This window comes from Molothrus ater, chromosome 12 (assembly GCF_012460135.2).
Source record: "Molothrus ater isolate BHLD 08-10-18 breed brown headed cowbird chromosome 12, BPBGC_Mater_1.1, whole genome shotgun sequence".
In the NCBI taxonomy this organism is placed as follows: Eukaryota; Metazoa; Chordata; class Aves; order Passeriformes; family Icteridae; genus Molothrus; species Molothrus ater.
In genome coordinates this window covers 17,149,479-17,176,381 of record NC_050489.2, presented here as the reverse complement: position 1 = coordinate 17,176,381, position 26,903 = coordinate 17,149,479, and the positions used below count along the sequence as shown (strand labels likewise).

Genomic DNA, 26,903 nt, shown 5'->3' with positions numbered 1-26,903 from the left:
ATCCAACACAGGCACGGTCTGTCCTGATCCATTCCTTCTCTTCCCCACCTCATTCTGCTCTGACCTTCAGCAGGAAAAATGAGCCCTTGGTGCAACTCACCACAAGGACTGGCACAAACACCTCAGCAAAGAAGAGATGCACAGGGGATGAGTGGGCCCCTGGAGTTTCCTGAATTGGCTTTTCTGGGGAAAGAAATCTGGATTTTATCCATCAGCATTTCCCATGGGGTTTGGGCAGCATCCTTTACCCCAAGCTCACAGCAGCACTGATTTCCCCAAGACATGAGAAGGTTCCTTGGCCAAAAATGCAGCATTTCTACACAAGGATCAGGAGATGGTTCACACCAATATCACACATCTGTGCTGTCCACAGAAGCACATTGCTATGCTTTTCCCAAAAGTTAAAGTATCATAACTACACTGTTTTCATAATTTCTTGAATTCTGCCTCCCACTGTATTCTTTTAAGCTGAAGTTGTGTTTTTGTATAGGTTGGTGTTAATGTTTTATAAAGGTCAAATTATAGTTGTCTCCCTACTGTTTTATTGTAAGTGTTGAGAGCTGGCACTGTAATTAAAATTCCAGCTAAATAAAGACTGCAGGGGTCCTACTTGTAACCAGGCAATTTGGGTTTTTAGCAGACCAGAGCACATTTTGTGTTTCCTCTGTTTCACTGCCACACAAAGGAAGGTAAACAAAACCCACGTGCCTTAATACATTTACATAAACAGTGCTTCCTATCAGTGTGGTTAGTAGAGAATAATATCTTTAATTACAGAATACAATAATAACAAAATGAAAAATGCACTCATTTCCTACAACCTTGCTTTACCCTATTTCAGGGAAAATCCAAGGCAGGACAATCCAGTTCATACATAAATCCAGATCCAGCCAGAGCACTCACAGCACGGTTGATAAGGGAGAAAAGATTCACAATCTGCTCTTCAGTAAAACAAACCTGACTCCCTGGCAGCAGAATGGTCCTGTGCATCAAGGAGATTATCACTTACTTCAGTCTAACCTGCTTTTAGGTTCTGGTACCTGCCAGCAAGTGTTTGAAAGTGTCAGAGATTTACCAGTGCTGGCTGCAACTTCAGGGAGGAATTTCTCTTCTGCTATTGACTACCTGTAAAGCTGCTCCAGCAGTGCCTCCCTTTTGCTGCCTTATTAAAGGCCCCTCAGTTCTGCTTCAGTTCTCTCCACAGCTGAGAGACAAAGGCTGCTCTGGGTTTTTTTATTGCTTTCCTTTTTTTAAAGAAAGTAAACAAATCAAAGTGAGTATTGTAAGTGGAATTCTTGTCTAAAAAGCAACATCCCAGATCACTACAGGAATGTTTCAGGCCTTCCCAAGGTTCCTAGTTTTATTTTAATTTGTTTTAAAGGAATTCCTTGGTAAAGGAATTTCAAATTTTGTCGAAGATAATCCCTTACAGGCAGGGATTCTTATTTGAGCAAATCCTACCCTTTCCCCGGGCTGATATTTTTTCAGGGATTTGAAAAACACAAGGCAAACATTTTAGTTAATATTCACATCACAGAATATGACATGCACTTACTCCCCTATCTACAGGTTCACTTGTCTGCCCCAGGAGCAGCAGGTACAAGGCATACAAATATGCACAAAGTCACTCCAGACAGACCAGACTTTTCAGAATCAATCCATTAAAAGTTACTTTCTCTTTCCCTTCTCTAGAGGAAAAAATTTCAGGTGGATAGGCTGAAGAGAGGCATAAAACAAAATCAGAGCGTTAGCCTCCAGCTAGAAAAATCCCCCAATCTAAGAAATTTCTGAAAGACTTCCTGAGTTTACAGCCAGTGGTACTTATTCTCAAGGCAAGACTGAGAAATGACATGGCACAGGAAAGCTGTATGCAAAGGAGATGTGTCCATTAAAGCAGGCAGACTGCTCTGTCTGAAAAGGACTGATTTAAATAAGCAAAGGGAAAGAAAACTGCAAGTTGAGGCATGATCATAATTACATTAGAAAAGTTATAATTTGATTTGGATTAACAGAGAGAAATCCTAAAAGCTCGGAATTAATTGTGAACTACATCTACAATTATTTTCAAGAATACTTGCATGCTTTAAGATATCATTAACTTAAATGAGATTCTATGTTTAAAGGAAGATTTAACCTCACATACTCCCATTAATTCTCGCTAAATGTCCACACTGCACTTTGAAATGTAATGGAAAAGGTTAGCTAGCCATGATTCTTTTGAATGGTGCTTTGCTAAGATCCTCAAATTAAAAGTCCTGTCAGAAAGGCAGTCTTTGAAAATACCAAGAAATGTTCTACAGAAATGCATTAATGTCTCAGTGTGGGGTGATTTGCATCTCTTTGTCACACATGGACAAAGTTTGCTCCTGACAAAGCTGGGCTGGTGCTGGATCCTCTCCAGAGTGACCCCAGCTCTGACCAATAACCAGAAATTCCCCTCCCTACCTCCCATTTCCTCAGCAAGATGACCCTGCTAAAACATTGCCAGCCATGAGCAATCAGTGTCAGATTATTTGCTGATGGAGTTGGACTAAGCTAAGCCACTTACACTTTCCTGAAAGAGATTTTGGCCTTCCAACACATTTCTACACCTGCAGAGAAGGAGCTGCCTCGTGGCCTGCGTGGGTAATCGGTTCAGGAGTAATAGCTTGGTTAATTTGATTTTTTTTTTTTTTGTTTTGTTCTGAAATTGCCAACTGGAAATGAGCAGAGAAGTCTTCTACTGAAGCACCTGGGGACATTATTAATACAAAGTTTGCACTGCACTGAGCAAGAGACCCAACCTGCTAATGCTGAGCAGTTGGCCATTGATTTAGATTATTAGGAGAACAGCTGGCATGTTTCAGCCAACCAAAGCCCACACGTATTTCAAAAAAGTATTAGCTGAGAAACATTATGGGTTTTGGAAAGTCTCCAGAAACAAATTAAATCTCAAACCAAGTAATCTGCTACTTTTATCTTCCTAAATCCAGACCAAGCTGCTAACAGAGCATTCACTGTCACTGCAAAGATCCTCACCCACTTTTCATGTGGGTTTACTTGTTTTGGTTTGTTTTTTAAACAAGATTGTGTGGCTTTTCTCAACAAAACAGACAAGAAACTTTGGGTTTAGATCCTCATTTCCTCCACCCTGGAATTAAAATGCAAGGAGGAGGTTTCACCAACACGTATGCCTTTCCCTCTGTTATTCCGCAAGAGCTGACTGCACCCCTGAGGGGTTTTGATTCAGCCCTGACGATGTTTTTCAGAGACTAAATAATTCTTTTACTCTGCTCAGTGTAATGTCTTACCTTTGCAAATACTAGTTTAATATAATGTATATGCATAAAAATCAAACAGTCTATTTTTGACTCCTTCCCCCTCGGGTCCTGGTGGCTTTTAGGAGGGAATTGTCTGACCACCTGGCACTCAACAACTATCCTCTCCTATTTTCTTCTGCTTCAATCATGTGTGAAAGCAGTTAAACAGATGATGTGATGTTGTTGTGCTGCGACACCAATCTGCATGTATCTATTCAGAGGCACATTTGAGATATTCTGTATTATTTAATTATAATATGTGTTCCCAGAAAATGTTCTCCCTCCAAGAGGGAGGAGTAGGAGTTCAACATCAAACTTGTAGGAGTTCAGCATCAAACTTCAATTAAAAGGCAATGCATCAGGTATTTAGGTGCAAAAGGATCTTCCTCACTCTGCCTCCACAAGCATGTAGTAAAGTTCCCAACCTCCCACTTTAGAACTTCCACAGCTTTGCAACCGTTTCGCACAGAGGCCCAGGTATTTCCTGGAACTCTACTTACATGAGTTTGGCTTTCTATGACCATTTTAATAGGAATAGTGTGCTTAAGATGTGTTGCTTCAAATCCTGACCAATATTTCTGCCCACATGGAATAAGAGTTCCAGGTGCCTGATCTTAACCATGTACCCAAGTGTCAGATTGAAGCTCTAGTATTCAAATTCTATCCATGCATATGAGCTCATTAAGATAGATATTTTAGGTTATAACAAGCACTCCCCTGCCTGGGTAGGAAAGTTGAGATGCCTTTCCACTGAACCTGTTGCCTCATGCCAAGGAATGGGAACCAAGTCATTTTTCAACGTCTTCTGAAGCATGCTCTTAACACAGTGAGCGATTTACGTGAATTGAAAGAAAATTGAAGATGTTTGTAAAACTCAAAATGCATTAAAAACGTCTTCATTTTGAAAAGCCACAACACTGTTTCAGCAAGGACACACTGAATAGGTGGAAAATCCACAGTTATCTCCCTATTACCCAGAAGCCCAGACAGTTTTCCCTGCAAGAAATTGCTAAGCATAAAATCTTACCTTGCTTGAACATGTTCTTTTGCAAGCTACAACTACCATGTGCAATCCCAATTACCCAAACCCTGCAATATTCAGCATGAAGAGGTAACAGTCACATCCAACCCCGTGTCACAGCCCTGAAGAGGCTTTGGCAGACCACAGAGGACTGAATGAGGTTGGCTCTGCACAGGGTGTGGAGAGAGGGAAGAAGGGGAGATGAACGAAGGGGGTGTGCTAACTCCAGGATCAGAATGAGCAGGAGAGGAGCAGCACCACTTTTGGTAGTATGGAACAGGCACAGGAAGAGGCCATCTGTGCAGTCAACTGGCATGGAATCAGTGGGAAGGGTGGATGTGATAAATCACAGCTCTCACATGGCATCAGCTCAGAATCAACAGGAAATATTTGGATGTGGGCACGACCAGGGCCATGATCCGTGTGCACACAAGCTGTAGGAGGAGGAATGGTCTCCTCTGATCTTTTCACAGGCTTTATTTGGTTTGAACAAAGTAAATCTTGTTGGACGTCACAGCTTTGCCAGACAATTGAAAACTTGCTTTTAAGCATTAATAAGCAAACTAAGATATATCATATGAGTAAGCAATGATTTTGATATGGTTGAATAGAAAAACTCTTTGTTAAAATCCACAGAACAAAAAGTACCCAAATGCAGACAGACAAAACCTTGATCTTGAAGCAGCCCAGGCAATCTATCACATAAGAGACACAAGAGGTCAGCCATTAATTAACATCCAAATTAGAGCTTTTCAAGTAAGGGTCAAAACTTCCTTTGTTTTGACATTTAAAGCACTGGCAATGCCTTCCCCAGTTTAGCATGCACAATGCATCACCTCGTGCTTTATGTTAATTGCCTCCATTATTCAAGTGCACTATTTGATTCATTGTCAATTAAAAATACCCCCAAAAGCCAAGCCCGATGTGTGTTAAGTATAAATGTGATTAATGTAACACAATTACATTCCCACGTTTGCCGAGTCTGATTAGGAGCTTTCCCTGAGCCCAGCGTGACAGAGCCCTGTCACTGCCAGTGACCTGCCAGCCTTGGCAGGGACAGGCATTTCCTGGCCACGAGTGCTTCTGACAGGTGTAAAACCTGTCATTAAATGCTGTCAATTAGCACTTCATCAAGAATGTGGAAATCTTGATGATCTTCACCATTGGATTGCAAAGACGGTCCTAGGTGTAAAGTTTAAAAAAAAAGCTTTAAGGAAGGAAAAAACCAGTGACACAACTGTCTGTTAGAATAATAATTATGTGGATGTAATTACTATTTCCAGAAAGTGACTCTATGGACCTTTTCCTACTACATCAAAGGGACATCTGGTTCTGCACACAGAGGAAAAAATTAGGCAGACCAAAAGTAAAAGAGCAATGCCTTATTTTGTTTATGGTTATAGAAAACACAAGTTATAAGGAGATCTGAAGGGGTCTGAGGGGAAAAAAATAATGACCAAACAGGGACAAAGAAATGGTCAAAGTCTGGAGTTACTACTAAATGAGATGCAAGGGCAAATAAATAAATAAGAATTTAAAAGCCAGTTCAGCCAGAGCACAATGTCAGAAAAACTAATAGTAACTGAATACCAGTGAAACTAGTAGGAAGGACAATATGCACACACAGCTGGACTTGTTATGGCCAGCTTATAAGCAGGCTTTAATAAAAATTGCTACAAATCACAACAAGAAATAAGAGAAAATTCTGTACCCTCAGTTTGGTCTACTCTTCATTCTTCCCATCAGTAAATGTAAAATATAATTAACACTGCCATAGGTAGAAGTAATAAATACAGAAGAACCAGCTACAACCTATATTTAATTACAAGGGAAATGCTAGCAACGAAATGTACAGTAGGTTCTTGTTTAAATTGAAAAAGAAAAAAAAGAAAAAGACTGTATTATTGCACTTCAGAAAAGAATTAAGGAGCTCCTTGGCTTATTGAGGACTACAAAAACAATCACTGCTATAGGCCTGGTTTACATATTTGCTCTATTAATTTACACAGCCCTGGTAAGCCTCACATTGCAATGCAACTGCTAAATTACACTGCTCTTGATAATGGGCATAAAAAGATGCAAGAGCATGCAAAGTGTATTCAAACAGACAATTAAAATTATCAATTCTGTTGACAGCTAAAATGAAGGAACTGTGCTGAGGTTTAATGGTGCTGCATGAAGGACACCCTGTTTGTGGGTGATTGAATTAACCAGGATCACGCATCCACAGTCTGCCTCCGTCCAACACTGCACATTAGGCCAATTTACTGTCTGCTTATTAAAATAATTTAATTCCACAGATTGTTCCCAGGCATTTCTGAGTCTCTTCCTGCTCCTCCCTCCTCCTTTCACTAATGATGGCATCTTAATTATTGTGCTCGTTTTACGCCACCGCACATGGCTGGGTCACCACAGAGCAGTCCAGTCAGTTTGGCTGAACCAAACATCCTTGGGGTGATCCTCTCCAAATCTGCAGGAGATCTGGCCAGACACACTACAGCCTCAAAGTTCTGAAGCAGAAAAAGCATTCAACAAAGTTTTTTGTATTCAATTTAGCACTAGTTTATCTATATTGTTTCTTTTAATAGGTCTTAAAATCTGCTTGCTTATTAAATCTATTATATTCTGAGAATTTCAACTTCTAGCCATGTAGGAATAATGTGTTTGACAAGTCCAAAATAAGAACTCCAGAGAAAATGAAATTTCATAAAGAAATAAGAAACTTGAAGCCTCTTTTCCAAGCTGAACAACAATCTCACATCTCTGACTAGTATTACTACTTGTGATCTAAAGTTCCTGTGAAAAAGCAGCTCAGACTGAGCAACATATCAAAATGCTGAGACTAAAAATATTATCCTAGAGGTTTATTTTAGTACCTCCAAAGGCTGAATGACTTAAGCTTAAGAGATTGATTTCAATAGACTTTGGCAACTAATTCTGACATTTCGTTTTGAGAAGTTAATGCTATTTTAAAGTGAATGTGCACAGATTACACCTTCATCTGAAGTGAAAATCCATCAGTGCGTAGTAGTGATATCTGGATGGAACTGAGTTGGGAAATGTGTGCATTTGGTGAGTAATATTGGTTTGCATTTCTTGGTTCCACCAAGCTATGGGATGCATCCCCCTGTAGGATTCAGATATTGCACATAGGATATTGCCCATTGCTGGACACCCAGAAAAACTCCTGGTTCAGCACCAGCAGCCAAGCACAACAAAGAAATCATTAGTATTAAATATCACATGTAAAAATGCAGGTGTGATGGGAAGTTATGAAAATGGCAGCACCTAAATCCTTTTTTAAGTCTTTAAAGACATTGGCCACTGGATAAGGCACCACTTTTGTGTGACAGGGCTGAAATCCCAAAGCCCCAGAATGGAATGAGCAATTTGTAACCCTGAAGTATTGGAATGAACTGACACCAGGACTGAAAAACTTAAATCTCCTCCAGTTTAATGCTTTGGGTGTACAGTTCCAGGTTGTGTTTTATAATGTGACACCTGCTCTATGGAAATATAGTGAATATTCTAATTGTGTGACACTTTGCTATCATTGATGATCCAAAACTTCTTCCAGACTCTGAATTTCATGTCAAGACTTGGACTTGTATCAGCTATGAGTACTTTCAAAATACTAACTTCTAAATCTCAGTTGCAGAGATAATTTAATAGAGATGTTGATGTGCAAGTCCTGATTTCAGGCTCATAGGTAAGGCTATAAAAAAAATTCAGAGTAAATTTAATTTTTAAGAAATGGCTGATTCTAGGTTTTCACAATATTCACATAGCCCTAAATGATTATATATTGTGTTTTGCCATTTCTAATATATGAAACAAAGTCAAGTCTGTAGAGACATGGGATTAATACAGGGGAACTCAGACTGAATCGTGGCAATATCCAAAATCTTAGGTACAAAACAAAAAAAGCTTTCTGATAAATGGCAGGAATGAAATGAATCCATAAACAATTCTGATTTTTGCACAATAGTAATATATGAAAACAACATACGGTTCAGAATCAGCCGGTCCTCTCTGAATTCAAATGGCTTGTCTATATAAAAAACCTTCTGCTGGAATCCAGGGACACATTCTAAATCTTCTGCACATGCAAGCAGCAGAACCTGAGGGAAAAAAAAAAACAGAAATAGACTTTTAACATCCACTCCTTCATCCATCATGTTGGCTTCTGGGAACTATAGCGGGTTTAGGCTCAGTGCTCATAAAACAAAACATTGGGGTCCATACTCATAAAACAAAATATCCATCACATCACACTTCCCCTTCAAATCTTGCTAAACAATTTTATGTAAGGTTTTTGCTTCTATATATATGGGCTGGCATTGAAATTACAAAATAGAAGCTTTCAAGGTGAATTTCAGTTCAGAATATCAATAAAGATTGTTACTGGTCCATAAAAACATAGGATGTAAGATTGCTCCTAAAAATCACATTTATTTAGGCCTAGCTGAATACAGCTGGGCCTAAATATATGCTGAAATTAAGCATATGCAAATAAATTTGAAAAAGTGATAAATTAAGAGCTGCAAATCTGTCTCCAAGTTGATCACCAAGTTGCAGAAGAAATTCTGTATTCATGGGTAAAATCTCACATACAGAAGTTCCATTTCTAGAATAAATTCTTTGCTATCAAGTATGAACTGTTTCTTTTCTTTCTCTCTCAGCCACAGTTTGTCTATTCTCCCTACAATCAAAAGCTTGTTTACACCATGGGAGGACTGAAAAAGAAAAGTGTGCATCATAGAGGAGGTGGATTTGAAGGTTATAGTTGAATACAGTTTGTGTCACTGTCAGTACATGGTCACCCAAGCTCTGTGTCACCACAGGAAGATCAAAGGAGGAAGCTTACAAGCAAATAAAATTGCTTGGGAATAGGTACAGTTCTAATCTCGGACTCTGAAGCATTTTATTCCTGAATAGAGAAAACAACCTGAAGGGCTATTTTTCTTGGCAGCTGTTAAATGAGAGCATGGCAGTAAGAATGGTCAAGAAAGAAGCAGCAAGCAAAAAGAAATTACTAAAAAAGTTTAAAAGGCTAAAGAGAGAGGCAAAAAGAGGCAAGGTTAAGAGCAGGAAAAGCCAAATCATATTTTCCAACCCATATGTGTGTAAGTGTATTTTCAGAAGTACTTTCTGCTTTAGAACATCTAAAGGTGTTTTACAAAGCCTGACTTTCAGGTGGTGCACTGACCACTCTGATCTCAAAATTGTTATGGGCAATCTGCTGCTTGTCAGGCAGCCCCAGCACAATCAGCTAGGGAGGGCACGTGTGGCAACCAAGAGCAAAACAAACACAGGGGTTCTGAAAGGCATTTGCTCCTAAATTCAAGTGGCTCTGCACAGTGGGTCTATTTACTCAAGACATCCTCAACACAAAATTACAGTTTTGGAAATAAAGTTCTTCAGGGTTAAAGTGAAGACAATTTCTCCCCAATACCACACCAGTGAATGCTGAGGGTTCTTTTCTCCTTCACCAGCTCAGGTGACAACGGCACTCTCACTTCTCCCAAAGCACCAGCAGCACCTCTCAGTCCCACCTCCACTCCTTTATCATCCCAGCCTGCTGATCCTGATCCTAAAGAGATGTCCTGCGATATTTTAACAGCTGCATGTTTCCCTCCTCGCCACCACTCACAATCCATTTGATAAATCACAGTGACACATGATCTGCCCTCTCCCTTCTTGCATTTCCCACTCATTTAAAGTTCAGTGTGATCCCATTTACAAAATCCAAAGGCAGCAATGCCCCTCCTGGTCTGCATTAGTTGTTCTTATGGAATCAACTGCTGGATCATTTGTTTCATGTCAGACCATTGCTATAAAAGCTTGGCCAGAAGTGCCAGCAGGCTGCAAGGAACAGCCAGAATATTTCATGTTAATTCATCTGGTGGAAGGCAAACACAACAGATGGACACCTTTGCCTTCCATCCTGTCCTGCTCCACGTTGGTCCCTTGGAAGGATTAACCAAGAAAGAAGATAAAGATTTAAAGCAATACACCAAGAGAAGTGTAATACACTTGGCTTGTATTAGTTTCAGTATCATCACACTATTCCTGCCTTTCTTAAAAAGGTTTAAAACCACAACCCCCAATCCCTCATTCTCTTAATGACATTGATATATTGATTTTATTGGAGATTTTGGGGTTGAGAATTGGATGCGTCCCCTTCAGTCTTCCAGCAGGAGATATCTGCAAATGTGCACTGAGGTATTCAGAGCCTGCCCTGAAAATTGTGCATAAAGCTTGATTGCTGATTGTTAAAAAACCTGCCTTATATGCATTTCAATGGGCATATGTACAGGAAGAAAGGCACACATGCATCTTCTGCACACATTTGCTGCGTGCACAGGTGCAGGTTTAAAGTACCTGTCTTTCTGACTCAGTGTTCCTGGATGAATATGCATAAAAATGCAATCACAGCAGGAGAAAACCTCTTCCCATCTCAAGATGCAAGCAAAGTTATATAATGAATCCCCACCAGAAAAAAGTCCAAGCCATATATCCTGAAATTTATCTACAAACAGCTCTTCTCCTAAAGGATTAACACAGCAAGTAAAAGGCAAATCATGTTCTGATCTCCCAGCTACTCAAGCCTTAAAGCTGGAACTCTTGTCTTACAGAGCTATAAATAAAAAGCCTCTTTGGACATCATCTATAGCAGTACTTAGAGATGGGAATATGTCAACTTTATCAGATTTGTGACAGTCTAAGTTGACTTTGAAATCTGGGCAATCTAAATGGGTCATGAGTTAACTTCTGTAAGCCTGGTACAGAAGGCTCACATAATAGAGATGCAGCAAATAGAAAATGACCTTTACTCCCTTTGAAATAATTACAAGACTAAAGCTTGGCCTCGCTGTGAAATGGAACAATTTATTCCACTTGTGCAATTCCAGGCACTTTCTTCTTCTCTGCATGTCAGACAAAATGCTAAATCTGTCATCACATGGACAGTTTTTAATTAATTGTATTTAAAAAAGAAAATTATTCTTTTAATTTATTTTTCTATGAAGAATCTTCTGTTGAACTAAATGTCTATCTCATTAAAATAATTTCTGTAAAGGTTCTTCACACTGGGGACAGCAGTCTTTTAAAATATCTTGAAAAATTAAGTCAGGCAGATATATGTTCAAGGCAAAGAGGCTTGTTCAAAACAGAATACATTCTGAATTTAAACACCATGCAAATTTCACATTTTTGGATATAATAAAAGGTTTTATGGACTGATAGGTGCCTATATAAAGACTTCAGCTAAATACACTATAAATAATATTTAAATGTCATACGTAGAACTCTGAATAAACAAATATTGTTCACCCAGCTAGTCAAGTGCTGGGTAATTAGTACAATTTGCTCATGAAAATCTAAAAGAGTAGAAATCTGAAAAGCAAAGCAAAGTTGTGACTACTCAGACCTACAGATCCTATGTTCATCAACAAGCAAAATCAAAGTTTTTCATAACCTCCCACTTTTCAGAAATGTACAGAGCACAGACTCAGTTTTAATATTATGACAATTTTTCTCTCAGAATTTATTGCCAGTTGGTGTAAGGAAATGTCACAGTTCAGATAACTCTGGTGCTAGTTGGGCCACTGTGCTGGAACTGTACTCCTGGTGAGATATCAAGCCTAAGAAACACCTTTTTTTTAGTTAATAAGCCAGCACGCACATGCTGGTGACCTTTACTGACCTCAGCATTTGCACTGAAAGCTGCTCACACAGAATATGGCTGGAAAGCAAAAAGGAGAGCAATTTAATGCTGTACTGCAGAGGAAATGAATAAACTCCCTGATGCTAAAGCACCTTTGGGTATCATGACACCTCAAAATAACAGGGTCCTTCTACCTCCTCTTCTGGTGATTGAAAGTCATCTCAGAAAGGTCTTTCTAAAGAATTTCAGATTCTTTATGTTCCTTTCAACTTGCACAGTTCCAGTTTGGCCACATGCTCGCTCTGCAAATGAATTTTCTCACCTTTTGCTGTGTATACCCTCATATCTTCATTAGCCCTACCTTGAGGAGATCACCTAGCACAGAAACACAAGCTGCAGAATATTAATTGCATTTCACACAAATTCTTATGGTGTGAAATTCATCCTCGTGTAAGGCTTTACTTAATTGGAAACGTAAATGGCGCAGACACCTATGAAAGCCACCTGCCCAGACAGGAATTCTGCACACAGTAAAGGTGAACAAATCTCTTTTCAGAGGAAAATATTCTGTAGGACCACATTCTACCTTTGGCTTCAGGAGAGTATTCTGAAATAAAAACAAATCAACATAGAGCATAAGAAGGAGGAGCTAAAATTGCAGTCATGCTCATTTTTACTAAGAGCAATAATTTCAAGAGTTCAAAAATTTTGAGTCACTTCCTGAGAAATGAGTTTTTAGTTCTGGTTGTTTTGTTTGGCATTTCTGGTAGGGTTGGGGGTTTTTTATCTTTTGAAGTATGGTTTGGGGGCTTCTTTTTTATTTGACTCATTTACTTGGAAGTGGGTATTGAAAATTTATGCTTCTGAGCTTTTCTGTGGAAACATGAGAAACAGAAATTTGCTTTTTGCATATGAAAACTTCAGATTTTCATAAGAAATATGGTGATCCTTAGAGCTGAGAACGAAGAGAAAAAAGTAATCAGAATAATGAGAACTGCCAACACTGAATTAAATTGCTCATGACAAAATATTTTTATCATGCAGATTGAGAATTTTGAATCTTAAAACCTTTTCCATGTTCAGGTGCTGCAGCACCAGACCCACGAAAGTGGATAATGAGGAGGCCATCAGAGAAGGAAACAAGTGATAAACAGCACATAGTCATAGGGAGATGATGAAATTTGAAGTCTTCTGTCAGATTTAAATGAGGGAGTTTGTCAAATGAAATTAACAGAGGGATACTTAAAATAAAGAGAGTGCAGCTCTAAGTAAGGTTCTGATTCTGCATTACACAGACTCCAATTAGAGTGTCAGCAGGTCCTAAGGCAATTATTTCATCAAATCACACACACAGACTGGACATGAAGTTCTCTGTGTCTTCTGTGTTTTTTAATAACAACTAGAACAAAAAAAAAAAAAAACCCTGAATAAATTATCCTCTGATTGGCATAATTAACAAAGGCATTTTAACTTTACAGAAAGGTATGTTGAATTATTTATCTCTGATTGTGATTAAATTAATTAAATGCAGTTCTTTCAAATTAATTTGATTTCTAGAATATTATTATTTGGGGCATTTTTAATGCAATATTTTCATTTTGGGAGGAAGTTTTCACTGTTTCAGGCTTTAACAGCTCTTCTATCAGGAAAGAAGTTAAAGAAAAGAAGACTGTTCCCTATCTCTACAGCTCTACCTCTATATCTGATAGAGAGCTCCAGTCATTTTTGTAAGAAATGCTATTAAGATTTGGCACTAAGATTCTTCAAGGATGATAAATATCCTCTTAAAGGGCCTACCTATCCATTTACTGCACAGCTCTGTCCTAAAAGGGAAAGTCACACTCGGAGTACTGAAGAGTGGGCTATGAAAATGCAAATTAGAATGACTTTATTGGCTTAAATGAATTCAGTTCTCCTGTCACCGAAGCTGTGTGACTGCAGTAGGCATCCATTAACTGGAAACAAAATGTGACAAACTCTTTTGTGAGACTATCTACCACAGGAGCTTCCCTTTTATGGGCACTTTCCTTACGTACCTATGTTTATTGTAAGGATTTTATTGCATATTCAGTAAAAGGTGTGCATCTTTCTTGGCACTGGGAATCTCATTAAGTTGTTCAAGGAGCGATTTGCCAGCGGTGGTGTCAGAACAGGGAGTATCAAACAGCCAATCGCCTTCTGAAGTTGAGGAGCTCTGCAAGAGGCACCATCATTTTCTTCAGAAATGATTTCTTCATTTATTACTGCTCCCAGGGGCTGTTCAGAGATCAAAGTGACCACAGAGCCCAAACTGAGCAGGGTGAAGAAGGATAACATGGGCGGTGCCTGCACCTGGACAGGACAGCCATCCTCATTTCAAGGCAGAGTTGGGACAATCCTCTCTCCCCAATCACTTTCCCTGCTCTCCCATTCCCATCTGCTCCCTGAGCCCAGTCACCACAAAGTTCTGGGAATCTCATGTCCACAGGATGATGTGGCTGGAAAAACAAGGCCTGGTGTGAGACCCCCACAGTCTGCACCCCAATCTGGGGCAGCTGCCATGAAACTGCACCCTAAAATAAGATTTTTTATTAATTTTTACTAACATATTTTTCATATCTCAGAACTTGAGCTAGCTTAGATTCCCCTTGACTTGGGAAACCAGGAAAAACTTGGGAATTTCAGGGAAACCTTGTAGATATTCCAAACCCATCTGGACACATTCCTGTGTCACCTGAACCAGGTAACCCATCTTGGCAGGAAGGGCTGATCTGGATGATCTCCAGAAGTCTCTTCCAACTCCAACAATCCTGTGATTCTGTGAAAGTCTTACACAGGAACCACCTCTGGTGTCACAAGCAGGCACAGTGATCTGCTGGCCAGATCACTTGATCCCAATCAGAAATAATTCCTGCATTTCACAATTCCTGACCTTTATTCTGATGGTCATTTCATATCTTCCAGAATAAATTTGTTCACAGTCAATTTATAGCCATTTATTCCTGCACAAGTCTTGTCTCATAACTAAATTAACCTTTGTCCCCTCTAAATCTTCCATTTATTGAGCTAGACAAACCAAACTCTTTCCATCTCCTCCATCTCTATGTATGGATACATCCTGTGACCATCTCAGTAACATTCCTTTGTGCCTTCTTAAGCTCCACCTGTGCAAAATACATAAAGAATTGCAGATAAATGTTCTCCACAGTCTGGATATTACCTTAAGCACAAAACATGTTGCCTAACGCTTCCTAAAATTCCTTTTGAAGTCTTGTCAGGATGGTGGCTCAGAGTCATTCTAAAATTAACCAGCACACAAAGAGCTGTGAAATTTGACATCAGTGGAGGAGTGACCACCATTTACCTACAACAAGGTTAAGCAGCTTCTGCAAACAGAGCCAGGATTAATCTTTATGAAATATAAACACAGATGCAAAGCCTCATGCATTGTTAAATCCTGCCCTTTCTGACCAGATGGGGACCAGCTCTGCCCATGGACAGAAGAGATCTTCCAGCCCCTTCCCTCTCCATACAGATTCCTAGCTGAGGTTCAGCCCACGGATCCAACAGAGCTCCCAGCTCAGAATTATCTGTACCCACAAGTGCAGGATCAACTCCCAGCCATGCAGATGTATCCGAACATTGTTCAGATTTTGTAATCCAGGGAATGGCTCTCATCCCGCTTCATTAAGTATTTTGATGATTAATAACAGAGACCAAGAGCAGTTACATGTGCACAAAATAAGTAATATCTTAAATTACTCAAGTATTTAACAAGTAAATAACTACCCATCATGATTAATAGCACTATTTAACACACTAGACTCGAGCAAAAGGACAGGTTGGGCTCCAAGGTTATTTTTTGTTTATTTTTAGGCATTATGAAGAAGTAATCATGTTTTGTTGAAACCCATACACCACTGGAATGAGATTACAACTGGTTAGCCTATTTAGAGAAGCTGCATAATAAATTCATTTTACAGGGTACAGAGTAATGCAAATGAGCCATTCCTGTACCAGTGAAAGAGGCATAAAGAAGAAACATTGAAAGTCAGAGTTCTGGACTGGTTGTGCTGCAAGGTGTGGAATTGCTGAAACCTAAACTGCCTTACAACAATAACCTTTTTGATCTGCTCACACCAAACATTTTAGTTATTTATTGCATAATGAAATAAACAGGTTGATCCTCTTTTCCAGCAGTAATGACTTCATGAAGCATTTAGATGAATGAAAATATGGATCTCTGGTTTTCTAAAAAGGAAATAAATTAAAAATTGTTTAAACTTATTTAAAACCCTTCACATGGAGTTGCATGGGGCAAAGTCATTATTCCACATAGGAAAACATTGATGTGGCAAAAGCTGTTAGAGAAAAAATTAAAATCATATTTCTTACAGCAGATAGTGGGTTTTGGATAGGATGGCTGGAAACTCTAAGGAACATGATACATGTTTAATTTCCCCGCAGTGTGATAGTTATCAAAAAGAAAAACCAACCTTCCACCTATAATTTTCCCCATATTCCACAAAGTTAGAGTCTAAAGCAATTATTACTGCAGCACAAAGTGAACTCGGTGTAACACTGAACATCTGTCTTTTGCACTGCTAAGCTAAAACCGAAAATGAGCTTGCTGAAAATAATCTTTGAAGGTATAACATGGATTTAAGGATTAAACACAAACACACTTGTATCACCTTCAAACATTACAAAAACAGAAACAACCCCCCAGAACTCATAAAAGTATAAGGACAAGTGAAAATATCTGGTTTTCAACTTCAAAAAAAGATTTGCTGAATGTTTTCTGACCTTCTCCTGAGCACTCACAAATGAAAGATTTTTTAAAAATTAATACTTTCAAGTAAGATCCCTTGATTCCAGCAAGGTTATTGGAGAAAAAACAAGTCTAACATCCAAAGACTCTAAATAAGAACTGCTAAATTTCTACAAGGAGCCCAACACAAACCTCTCTACCAGTTTTGACAAGATTTTATTTGACATCAACAGGAAGAGGACCATCTAGTCTGTAAAACAAGCACAGAAAACTTTTCCATGAAGGTATCTGCATATCACAAGGTTACTTTTTCTTTACAGCAAATAATACAGAGCAATAATAGTAAGATAGCATTAGAACAAATAGATTGGCTTCCTATGGGTTTCTATTTAAAAACCAAGCTCAGAGGTGAACTCTTAGTAAGGACAGGGCTGCAAATCACCTTAATCTTTTTTAGTGGGTCAAGACATTCTCTGTCTTCTCATCTGTTTCTCATTTGCACAAAAATCATGTGAGCTGAGCTAAGAAGTCTTCTTCAGTGCTGGTTTTTAAGTGATTTTACTTTCTTTTCCTGAAGAGCAGTAACTGTACCCTAGTGGTAGTTCAGTAGTAACCATACATGGATTTAATTCATTTTGACCAAAGTTTTTGCATCACTGCTCATTTTATAAGTCCAGACCTTATGTATTTACCTACAACAAGTAGTAATTTTCAGGCTCATGGAGTCATCTTGAAATAAATATAAAAGGATTAAAAAAAAAACAAAACCAATGTATTTTTGGCTATGTCAGCTGCTCATTGAAGAATGCTTTTAATGAATTGCAAGAACACAGTCAAAAAATTAAAAAGAATTTGTAGTAACTCTTCAGAGTGAGAGCAACCCCCAGGGGAAAGACAGCAAGTAGATCAGTATTTCTGAGCTCATCACAATCAAGCAAAATGTCTAAAACTTACAGGCTCCCTCGTGTTAACAGTGACATTACATCAAGAATGACCTTTCCAAAGAAATAAAACCCATTAATGCTAGGAACAGATAACTATTAAAGATCAACACTTAGTAGCCAAAGCAGGGGGGGGAAAAATTCAGTCTGGTGAGTTAATTAGAACATAAATAATGTGAAAGCAAGACCTTGGTCCATAACCCTCTCTCTTATAATTGCTTGCAATTTAAAAGCTGAATGAAATCTTTTATGCAAAAGATACAACTATTGACCTCACATGTATTAGGTAGTCAAAGAAAACCCTGACATGCTGAGAATGAGATCTCAGGAGTATTGGAGAAAGCCTCAGTAACACCCTGTTAAATACTTATTTCTTATTTCTTTACAGAAGAACTTTTTTCAACTATCAAGGAATGGTGTCTCTGGGAAATATTGGATATTAATTGCTAAAAATGTCAAGGGGTTGCTTTTTGGGTTTTTTTTGTTTATTGAAAAAACAATAATCATAGAAAATGATCTGTACCCATGAGAACAACGTTTTCCTCAGGTGGAGGAACAGCTGCCAGTCCTGAGGCACAAGAACAGATGTTGTGTCCCACAAATTCCACCAAGGAACCTCCACAATAAACTATCATTTGCTTTTGGAAGCCATTGTTTAAATCAAGTCCAATGGTCAGGAAGCCACTGTAACCTCCCCACTAAACCTTGTGGATGGCGCTTCCAGTACTTTTAATTGTTCTATAATTATCTGTATTTACCAGATAAATCAGCTGTTCCACGTGACATCCAACAGGCAGCAGACATAAACAATAAGCATAAAACGCATGAGAAGTTGGGAGAAATGTCAATTTCTGCCCTGGAACCTGCTTTAATAACAATAGTACTGAGAATTCCTAGAGCAGGATATATGACATTCGATCGTGGAATGTCCCATCATTACTACATGGAACAGAGGTTAATGTAATATTTTGCAAGTTTATAAAATCAGATTGTTTGGCTCATCTTGACAAAGCTAAACTCTTTGGGTTGTACATAAAAATAGGAAAATTTAAAGAAAAAATTTGAGTATCCAATAATTTCAAGGCCCTTTTCCTTGTATATAGCAATTTAAATTTAGTGGAGCACTTCAATCATTTTTTCTTGTATGTGCTTCAGCCTGAAAGTGATTGGGGTTCTGTGCTTGCACAGTATAAAGCAATTTAAAATTATTCATCTGCTTCAATTTTTGTAGGTACTTTTATTTGAAAATGATTGGGGTGCTGATCATGCTCAGCATTGAACAATTTTAAATTATTTAAATGCCTTTTTTAAATCAATGCCTAATGTTTGGGCCTGAATTCTAGGAGGCTATAGCACATTATCAGGCAGTTTAAATTATACAAGAATATTATATTTTGCACAATCTTTCATCTCCTAAATAAGAATCAGTTTCCAAGGGTGAAAGCATAAAGCATTACTCTTCAAAATAAATCGGCATTATGCAAAACCAGAAACCTAATTTTTTCTTTTAAAAATATTGTAAGAGACCCTTTTTTCCATAATCAAATTCCCGTGCCTTCCTACATCCAATGAAGCAGGAGCATTTCAGAAGTTACAAATATTCCTAGTTCCCTAAACTGATATAAACCATTTCAAAGGAGGAGAACAAAGTTTTAATGAAGTCTGAGTCCCGGAAAAAATGAGAAGGATTTATTCCCACAACATTTGTCTTATCAGAGGTTTTATCAACCAAGCATTCAAGTCCTCTATTATGAAAATACAGAAGTTCAAGCACTTCTAGTGCCAAGTGCTAAGTATGTCAAAATTCAGGTTGGATTTCAAGGACATCATTCCTGATTTAACAGGACTGATTCACAAAAATCTGTTGGATTTTGGGTTTTAACTGATTATTTATTGTTCTCACTAATAAAGGACACACTTTGCTTTTAAGCATTTTTCTGTAAAAGGAGAGGAAATTGAGGTGTAAGGTTTGCAAATGGTGCTGGAGATGTACAGCTGGGGAGCTGAGAACTGCACGTGCCAGGTCACATTTTTAGTGAATCCAGCACTTTTTTCATGCCTGCTCTCCTTCATCAATGCTATGCCAAGGTGTTCACATTTACTACAAAAATCCAGTCCAAGAATTTTGTACTTCCCACCAAGATATTCAACAAATATCAATGTGGACTACACCTCCACTTTAAATTGGGATATCCTGGAAAGAAAAACTTATTGACTAACTTCCTCCAAGGTCTTATCTCCATATTTCACCTTTTGCTTTTCAACACAAATGACACAGAAGAAATAGGACAATTTCTCGCCAAGAAAAAAAATCCCATGTTCCTCTGCACGTTTGAAAAGATAGGAGCTACCCCTCAAAGGTATTGGCATGCCTTACTAATCACAAGCTTTTAATTCAGCCTCTCCAATTTCAATTAGTGAGTAAACACTGACATCCTCAATTGCACTGCACAGAGCTCCCCTTTATCCAGTTAATCATGTTCACTGCAGCTATTCCCCAGGCTGAGGTTTCAGAGTTCCCAGATTCTGTAAATCCTCAGCATTACATCTTTTGATTCAGGAGCAAAAATACTGACACATCTTATCATTGAGGAACATGTGTCCTGGCTCAGGAAGGAGTGTGTTCTCTTCTCTTCTCTCCCAATAGTCAGCTGCCATGCTCCCATGTACAGAATTAAGTTGCAAAGCATCACTAAACTCATCTGGAATATTTTGCTTAAGTTAAACCTCATATTATAGTAATTAAAGTAGCTGTGAGAAACCGTAATTAGACTAAGTGTCCAACAAATATTAATCAGTAAAGTAATATTCTATTATTAAGAAGAAGCTATTCGCAGTAGGAGTTTCTCTTGTGAGAAACTAGATTAGGAACTGAGCCAAAATCAAACCAGAAGGCAGAGCAAATTGGGTCATTTGGAGCCTCATTTTAATGTATAAATGTTTCACCTATATTTCACTCATTTGTAGTGCCATTTTAGTGCAGAAGGCATAAGCAGGCTCCAGCTTTCACTCCTACACCTGTTGGTCATTCCCAATGCTCCCAGTCACTGTGACCAGGATTTCCCTTCCTCAATCCTAATCCATGCCAAGAGACAAACTCAGATTGCCTCACCACAGGCAAACCATTTAACTTCCCCATGTTCCCCCATCTGTAAATGAAAATAATGCAATTAACACACAAAGCAGGGAGGCTCTGTGATTTGCTACACTAAATTTATCAAACTTAAAGAAAGACACACTTTCTCTAGAGGACAGCAGGAAGGAATATCTACAAAATGTAAGAATTAAAAAGTTGAAACTCCAAATTATTTTCTTTTTTAATTAGGCTAAGTAGGTGTATTTATAGGTATATATTTAGGGCAAACATACAGGTGCTGTGTCCTTTTCAGCACCATGGAAAATTATAACAAGCTTTCAGTTCTGTGATTTCCAGCTCTGGTAGAAAGTTGTTTATTACTGAAGAAGCAACAAGAGAACAAAGCACACCACCTGTGGCTTCCAGCACGCTCACATTTTCTAAATGGTGAACTGCAACCCATCAATTAAAACTCGTTCTCTAAGTTCACACATCCTACAATGTTGTCTTTTCCCTTTTGCACTCATTAGTGCCTTAACAACAGCAAAGGCTTTATTAGCAACTAACAAAAAAATCAGGTTTAATACACAAGACTGAAGAATAAAGCCCTTGAAAGATGTTTATGCTGTGACAGTGGCTTTCAAATCCACACAGGAGATAATTTTACAATCCTAATTCAAAGTAGAGATCTGCATTGTAAGAGACAAAGGAAATTTTGAAAAGCAAAGCCAAAGTGAAAATGAGATCATCTTAACCTCTGCCAACAATTAAATTACAATACCTTATTGCATCCATTGGCCACAGAAATAAATACCAAGTAGCAAGAGGAGCAAATATTATATGGAGCAGATGGAGAATGGGAAATTTTTGATCAGATGTCTGAGAAACCACTCATTTTTTACCTTCTATTTAAAAAAAAATAGTGAAATCCAGAAAAGCAGACACAATGGATGGGGTAACAGTTATCCACTGGCAGAAAAGTTCCTGAAAAGCAAGAGTTTGCTGCTATAATTTATTCTCATGTAGTGAGATAAGAAGGCACTTGCAGGTTGGCTCTGTTTTTTTCTAATCAACTGATAAAAAACTAGAGGAAAAACTCAGTGAAAATCAATTAGCCCGAGGGGGAAGAACCACGACAGAGATGACCTGAAGGAGAAATGAGGGAGAGGACATGGAAAAATTGTCCTGTTTGCTCTGAAAGCTCACAGGAGTTCTCACAAAAAGTGTTCTGTGGTTCTGCATTCAGCCCCCACCAGCTCACACACTTCTCAGACTGTGCTTTTCTATCCTATGTGAGTGCTCCAGTGTTTCTTGGCATCCAATTTGTTTCACTAACATAGTTCATATTGTTTCCATGCTTACCAAGAACTGTTAAAAGCAGGCATGTAAGAAGAAATAATTGCTCTTTTTTCACAGCTTGCTCTAGCCAGCTTAGAGGATGGAGAATTCCATCAAGCAACAAGGGCAAAATCCATCCTAACCCCTAAGGAAACTCTCATGTGTGACAGAGCCAGAATCCCATCCCATTTATTTTTATTTAATCTCCATGCCTTTTCACTTAGCAATTTTCTTTTTGTCATTAGCTACCCCTCTGTCCTAGATTTGGGTTCTCTCTTTTTTTGCCTTTCATTTCTGCTCCCTTATCCTCCATCCCAGAGGCTGCCAGGATTATGGGACTGCTGGAAGGGGCTCGTGTCCCTGAATTCCCTCCACAGCCCTGACAGACAGGAGCATCCACCTCACTCCAAGGAGTGTCCAGCTGCCAGCTCTAAAGATGCAGGTGGTCTGTGTGCTCCCAGGTAGTATTTTCAGGGCATTTTTCATCCCCTTGCACACACAATCATATTTAATTCCAGTTTCCCCTGGAAATTGCACTGCAGCTGCCAGATCAGACCAACACACTTCATAACCTTCACCTCCACAACAATATTAACTCCTGCTGATGCACCCTAAACACATTAAGAGCTAAAAATTATTAGCTTGGTTAACTCATTAACAGCCACTGACTTCTGAGCTGAAAGGATGCAAGAAATCATTATGTGAGTAGGGCTGTGCTCAGCCAAGATATCAGGGGAATGTTTTGTCAGGGAGAACATTTCTCCTGAATAATTGATATGCACCTTTCTGCCTGTGAAGGGCTCAGGGAACAAACAAAGTCCATATCTTTGAGGTAGGTCACTATTAGAGCACTGCAGTGAGGGACCAGAAGAACATCTGAGACTAGCAAAGAGTAAATGGGGAACAGAAATCACATTAAACTGTTTTTTCCCCTGGGATCCAAGCATGAAGAAAAATAGGACTTCACAAAGAATAAATTAAACAAAATTTTTCCATTCTGTTAATATTAATCATATTTGTTGTCATCTGTTGGGCATAACTTAAAATAATATTCTAAGAATTGAAATGTGGTTTTCCCCCCTCCCCTGGGCAATATCTGTTTCATGGAAGTAACTCTGGAACCACAAAAACCAACAAAACATTTTTTAAATTTAGAAGTGTGTGGGAAAAAAAGCCATCCCGGAAGTGTTGAATCACTTTGTTTTACCATTTTTGAAGAAAATGAGCAGTTAAGATTCCCAAATCAGCGTGCTTCATTTTTTGTTTAAGAGCCAAATTACATAAATTCATTCACGTTAGCTGAAACATTACTCTTCAGCTGCTGTGGAATGTCCTGGAAGCCAGGAGTTTCATCTCTCTTGTTGTGTGTGACAGGATCTCCACCTGAGTGGCCCCTCTGGATTGTTCCTGGACCCTGTTCCTGCCCTGCAGCCAAACAGGTCTGTGGATGAGGCACCCTGAGGCCATCAACCCTCACCCCAAATAATTTTTAAACTGCCACAAAAGAGAGACTTCTTGTTTAATCTTTCAAAACTGAAGAGTCTCAACTAGAGATGACACAAGCTAAAATACATTCCCACTTCTGATTTCTAAATAGGGGAGAAAAGGCAAAATTCTCTAGAAGAAATCAGAAAGGACACTTTTGTTTCCTGTGTGGCTCCACATCACTAGCTCATTGAAGCATGAATTTCTAGTTAATTTTGTGTTTGTCATCATTGTAGTGGCAAATAACCCCTGAGTTAATTCAGCACAGTATTCTATAGATACACCAAGGTGGCACAAGCAACAAGACACAACATTACTGAGGTGTCCAAGGACAGGCTGGACAACCCTATGAGGAAGGAGGAAGAAACTTTAGCACAAAGAAAGATGCATAAATGCAACAGATTTGTTTAGTGCCCAAACTCCCCGAGGCAGGCAGACAAAGCCACTGTGCATCTCCATCTCCAGCTGTGGAGATGCTTTTCCAGCCCCCAAACGAGGTGTGAAACTGGTACTGTTTTTTCTTACAGAGTAGTTTGAAACAAACAGAGGAATAAATATTGGGGGAGAAACAGTAATCTTAAAGAGCAAAGACAAGGATTTCTAAGTCAGGACCACATTTTGAAGTCTATAAATGATCAACAGCTGCCTACATAACTTCGTAAAGTGTTACAAGCCAGACCTGTGGTCTTTGTCTAGTTTTAATGTCCTGAATGACATGAGGGTTTTTTAATGGACACTACTGAAATCTACCCCTTTAATTTTTTTTATTAGAACTATTTGATCTATAGTTTAAAGAAGAATAAAGCTATAAGAGCATCTCAAATTTACCTGACCCAGTTTCTACAAAGCTACACGGTAAGCTACGCTTTCATTATGCTGAGTGAATGCTCACCGAAGTGGGTTCTGGCAAACAGGAATAACTCATGAACTCTAAAGGCATTGAAAGATGCTTTCCCTCTCCATTATCTTCCTTAGTTTGTATTCCCCATTATATTTGGGCCCCCTGTTGTGACATAAAGAATGGTGAATCTCTCTTGAGCATAAATTAACACGAAGCTTCTGCAGCAGTTTCTTGCTTCCCCCATTCTCGCCACAACACACCTGCTTTAAGCCTGCAGTAATTGTTTTGCTGTTACCTGCTCCTAGAAGAAAAGAAGCTTGATAGCAATGAATTGAACTTGGCCTTTGTCCCCTTTCATTGTATCTACCTACAGCAGACAGCAGCAAAATGCAGCTCAATTAAACACAGCCCTCTTGTCATCACAGAAACAGAAGCTCTTCTCACAGCAGAAGCAGGAAAGTTTTGCCATGACACCCCTTGTTGCATTTGACAAGTTTATTCAAAAGCAAATATTTCAGTGGGGAGGTCTGTCATTCTAAGCCTGTCCTTTATGCCAGAGCAGCTAATGCAATTTTAGCAACCTGAATAGGAGGGCTCTCGCTTCCAGATGTTCTATTGTGCCTTGCAGACAACAGCTGACACCAAAAGACAGGTATTATGAGTACTTTTTCCATCGTTAGCTTGCTCCCAGCACAGGGTTTACAGCTGCTTTGTTGATTCCTGTAATTCTGATAGGCACAGTAGGAGCCAGTGTAATGTTATCCCTCTAAGGCTCTGCCATTATAGCAGCAGAGAGAGGGCAAATGTACTGAGCAAGGTGGCAAACTTAAACAGCCTTTCAATAGCTTTGTAACAACTTAAGAGATGGAAAACAGGCTGATCCAGTGAATAAAGGCTTGAAGAAATTGTAGAAATTGTCCTGTTTGTGCTTCCAGGACTCAAAGCTCAAACTGCAGTGTCACAGGAGGGCTGCACTCCCCTGCCTGGAGCCAGGCAGGGACAGCCCTGCAGGGGACACCAGGGCAGGGCAAGGACCAGAGCAGCCAGGCCAGTCTGGACACTGCAGCTGGCTGAGGAAAACACGTGAGAGAGGCAGCCTTAACTTCAGCCTCAGAAGCCATTCCAGCCATTCCAAAATCAGTTCAGACCTAAGTCCTGTCACGTCAATAAAAAGTCCATTAAATTAACCATGGCAAAAGTTGTATTTACTAGGCTGTGAAAGATAACTGTTTGTTGCTCAGATTCTGGTTTCTACCTTTCCTTCATATGTTCCATTGGCCAGAGGACAAGAAAATGTGGGTAGAGAAAGCAGTGGGCATCAACTCCAGTTTCAAAACAGCTCCAATACAGAAGGTGTAAACTGTTAACACAATTCTTTGTACTAGAATTATGTAGTAGTTTCTAAAAGAAAAAAAATTAAATCTCCTCTTTCAGATCTTGCTCTTACGATATTTCAGACACTTCTACTTATTTTATTTTTAATTCCAGCATATTTCCTGCTCACTGCCATACAACAAAGCTAAGAGTAAAAGAAAATACACACAAAGATGCAATTAAAAAACCAGGCCTCAGCTTTTGCTGTCAGATCTTGCACCACTGGCTAACAAATAAACTGGTTTGATTTCATTAATTATGTACCAGTGTTTATAATCAGCAGAACAGGCTTTTCCATGCGGCCTCTTCAAGTATTAAAGAAATAAACCTCACCATGAAGCTGTTGAACTTTTTAATCCCATTGGGAAATAGCAACTAAATGCAAATAAAAAGGCAAGGATGGAAAAAAAGAATAGTTTTAACAGAGTGATATTTGCACTTGTCTTTGGTTCTTAATATCAATCTACATTATCTGAAGATGCTGTTTATTGTCCAACAGCAACATGTTTCTCTCCCCACCTGTGATTTGTGGTGGATAAGCTACATCTGTTTGCCATGAGCTTCTGCTAGGAAATAAAGTGCTTTCCTTATAGAATTTCATTCTCCATATCCAGACATGAGCAATCACTACATTATCACCTCACAAATGTTTTCTAGTTGCCAAAACCGTATGGAAAACAATCTGTTCTACTCATTTTCTCCTTCAGCATAGAGGATGTGTTATAAAGATCAAAAGCTGATCCAACTGGATCAGGAGTCAGTGATATTAAGTGACATCACCACAGCCTATCCAATCTATTTCCTAAGTGCAGAGATGCATTCAGACACCACGCATGGCTCACACTCAGCGAGACTGAAAGAGATGATAAGTGTCTCAGCTTACACAGAGAACAATTATTATTCTCCAGGGGAAAAAAAAAAAATCTTATTTTGAAGTACTGTAAGCGATCCTCTTTTCTCTGAAAGAAAAAAGTAATTGCTCCTGATTTGCTTGTTATCAAAGCATGATGATACATCCTCTTCTTCTGTACCAATTCATGTAACAGACACACATAGCTGTTCAGATATGCCACTTCTCATCCATATGCTATTTTCTTTGCCCAGTGTTT

General features: G+C 38.9%; 1 protein-coding gene across 2 annotated transcripts in view; it reads right to left on the bottom strand.

Annotated features, from left to right (window-relative positions):
* CDH13 (cadherin 13) overlaps positions 1-26,903 on the bottom strand; it is a 449,240-nt gene that overhangs the window by 352,709 nt on the left and 69,628 nt on the right. For both annotated transcript variants that reach the window (XM_036390362.2, XM_036390361.1), the window contains exon 2: positions 8,330-8,441. In XM_036390362.2, the coding sequence (XP_036246255.1) occupies positions 8,330-8,441 (112 nt within the window). The remainder of the gene's footprint in view (positions 1-8,329; positions 8,442-26,903) is intronic.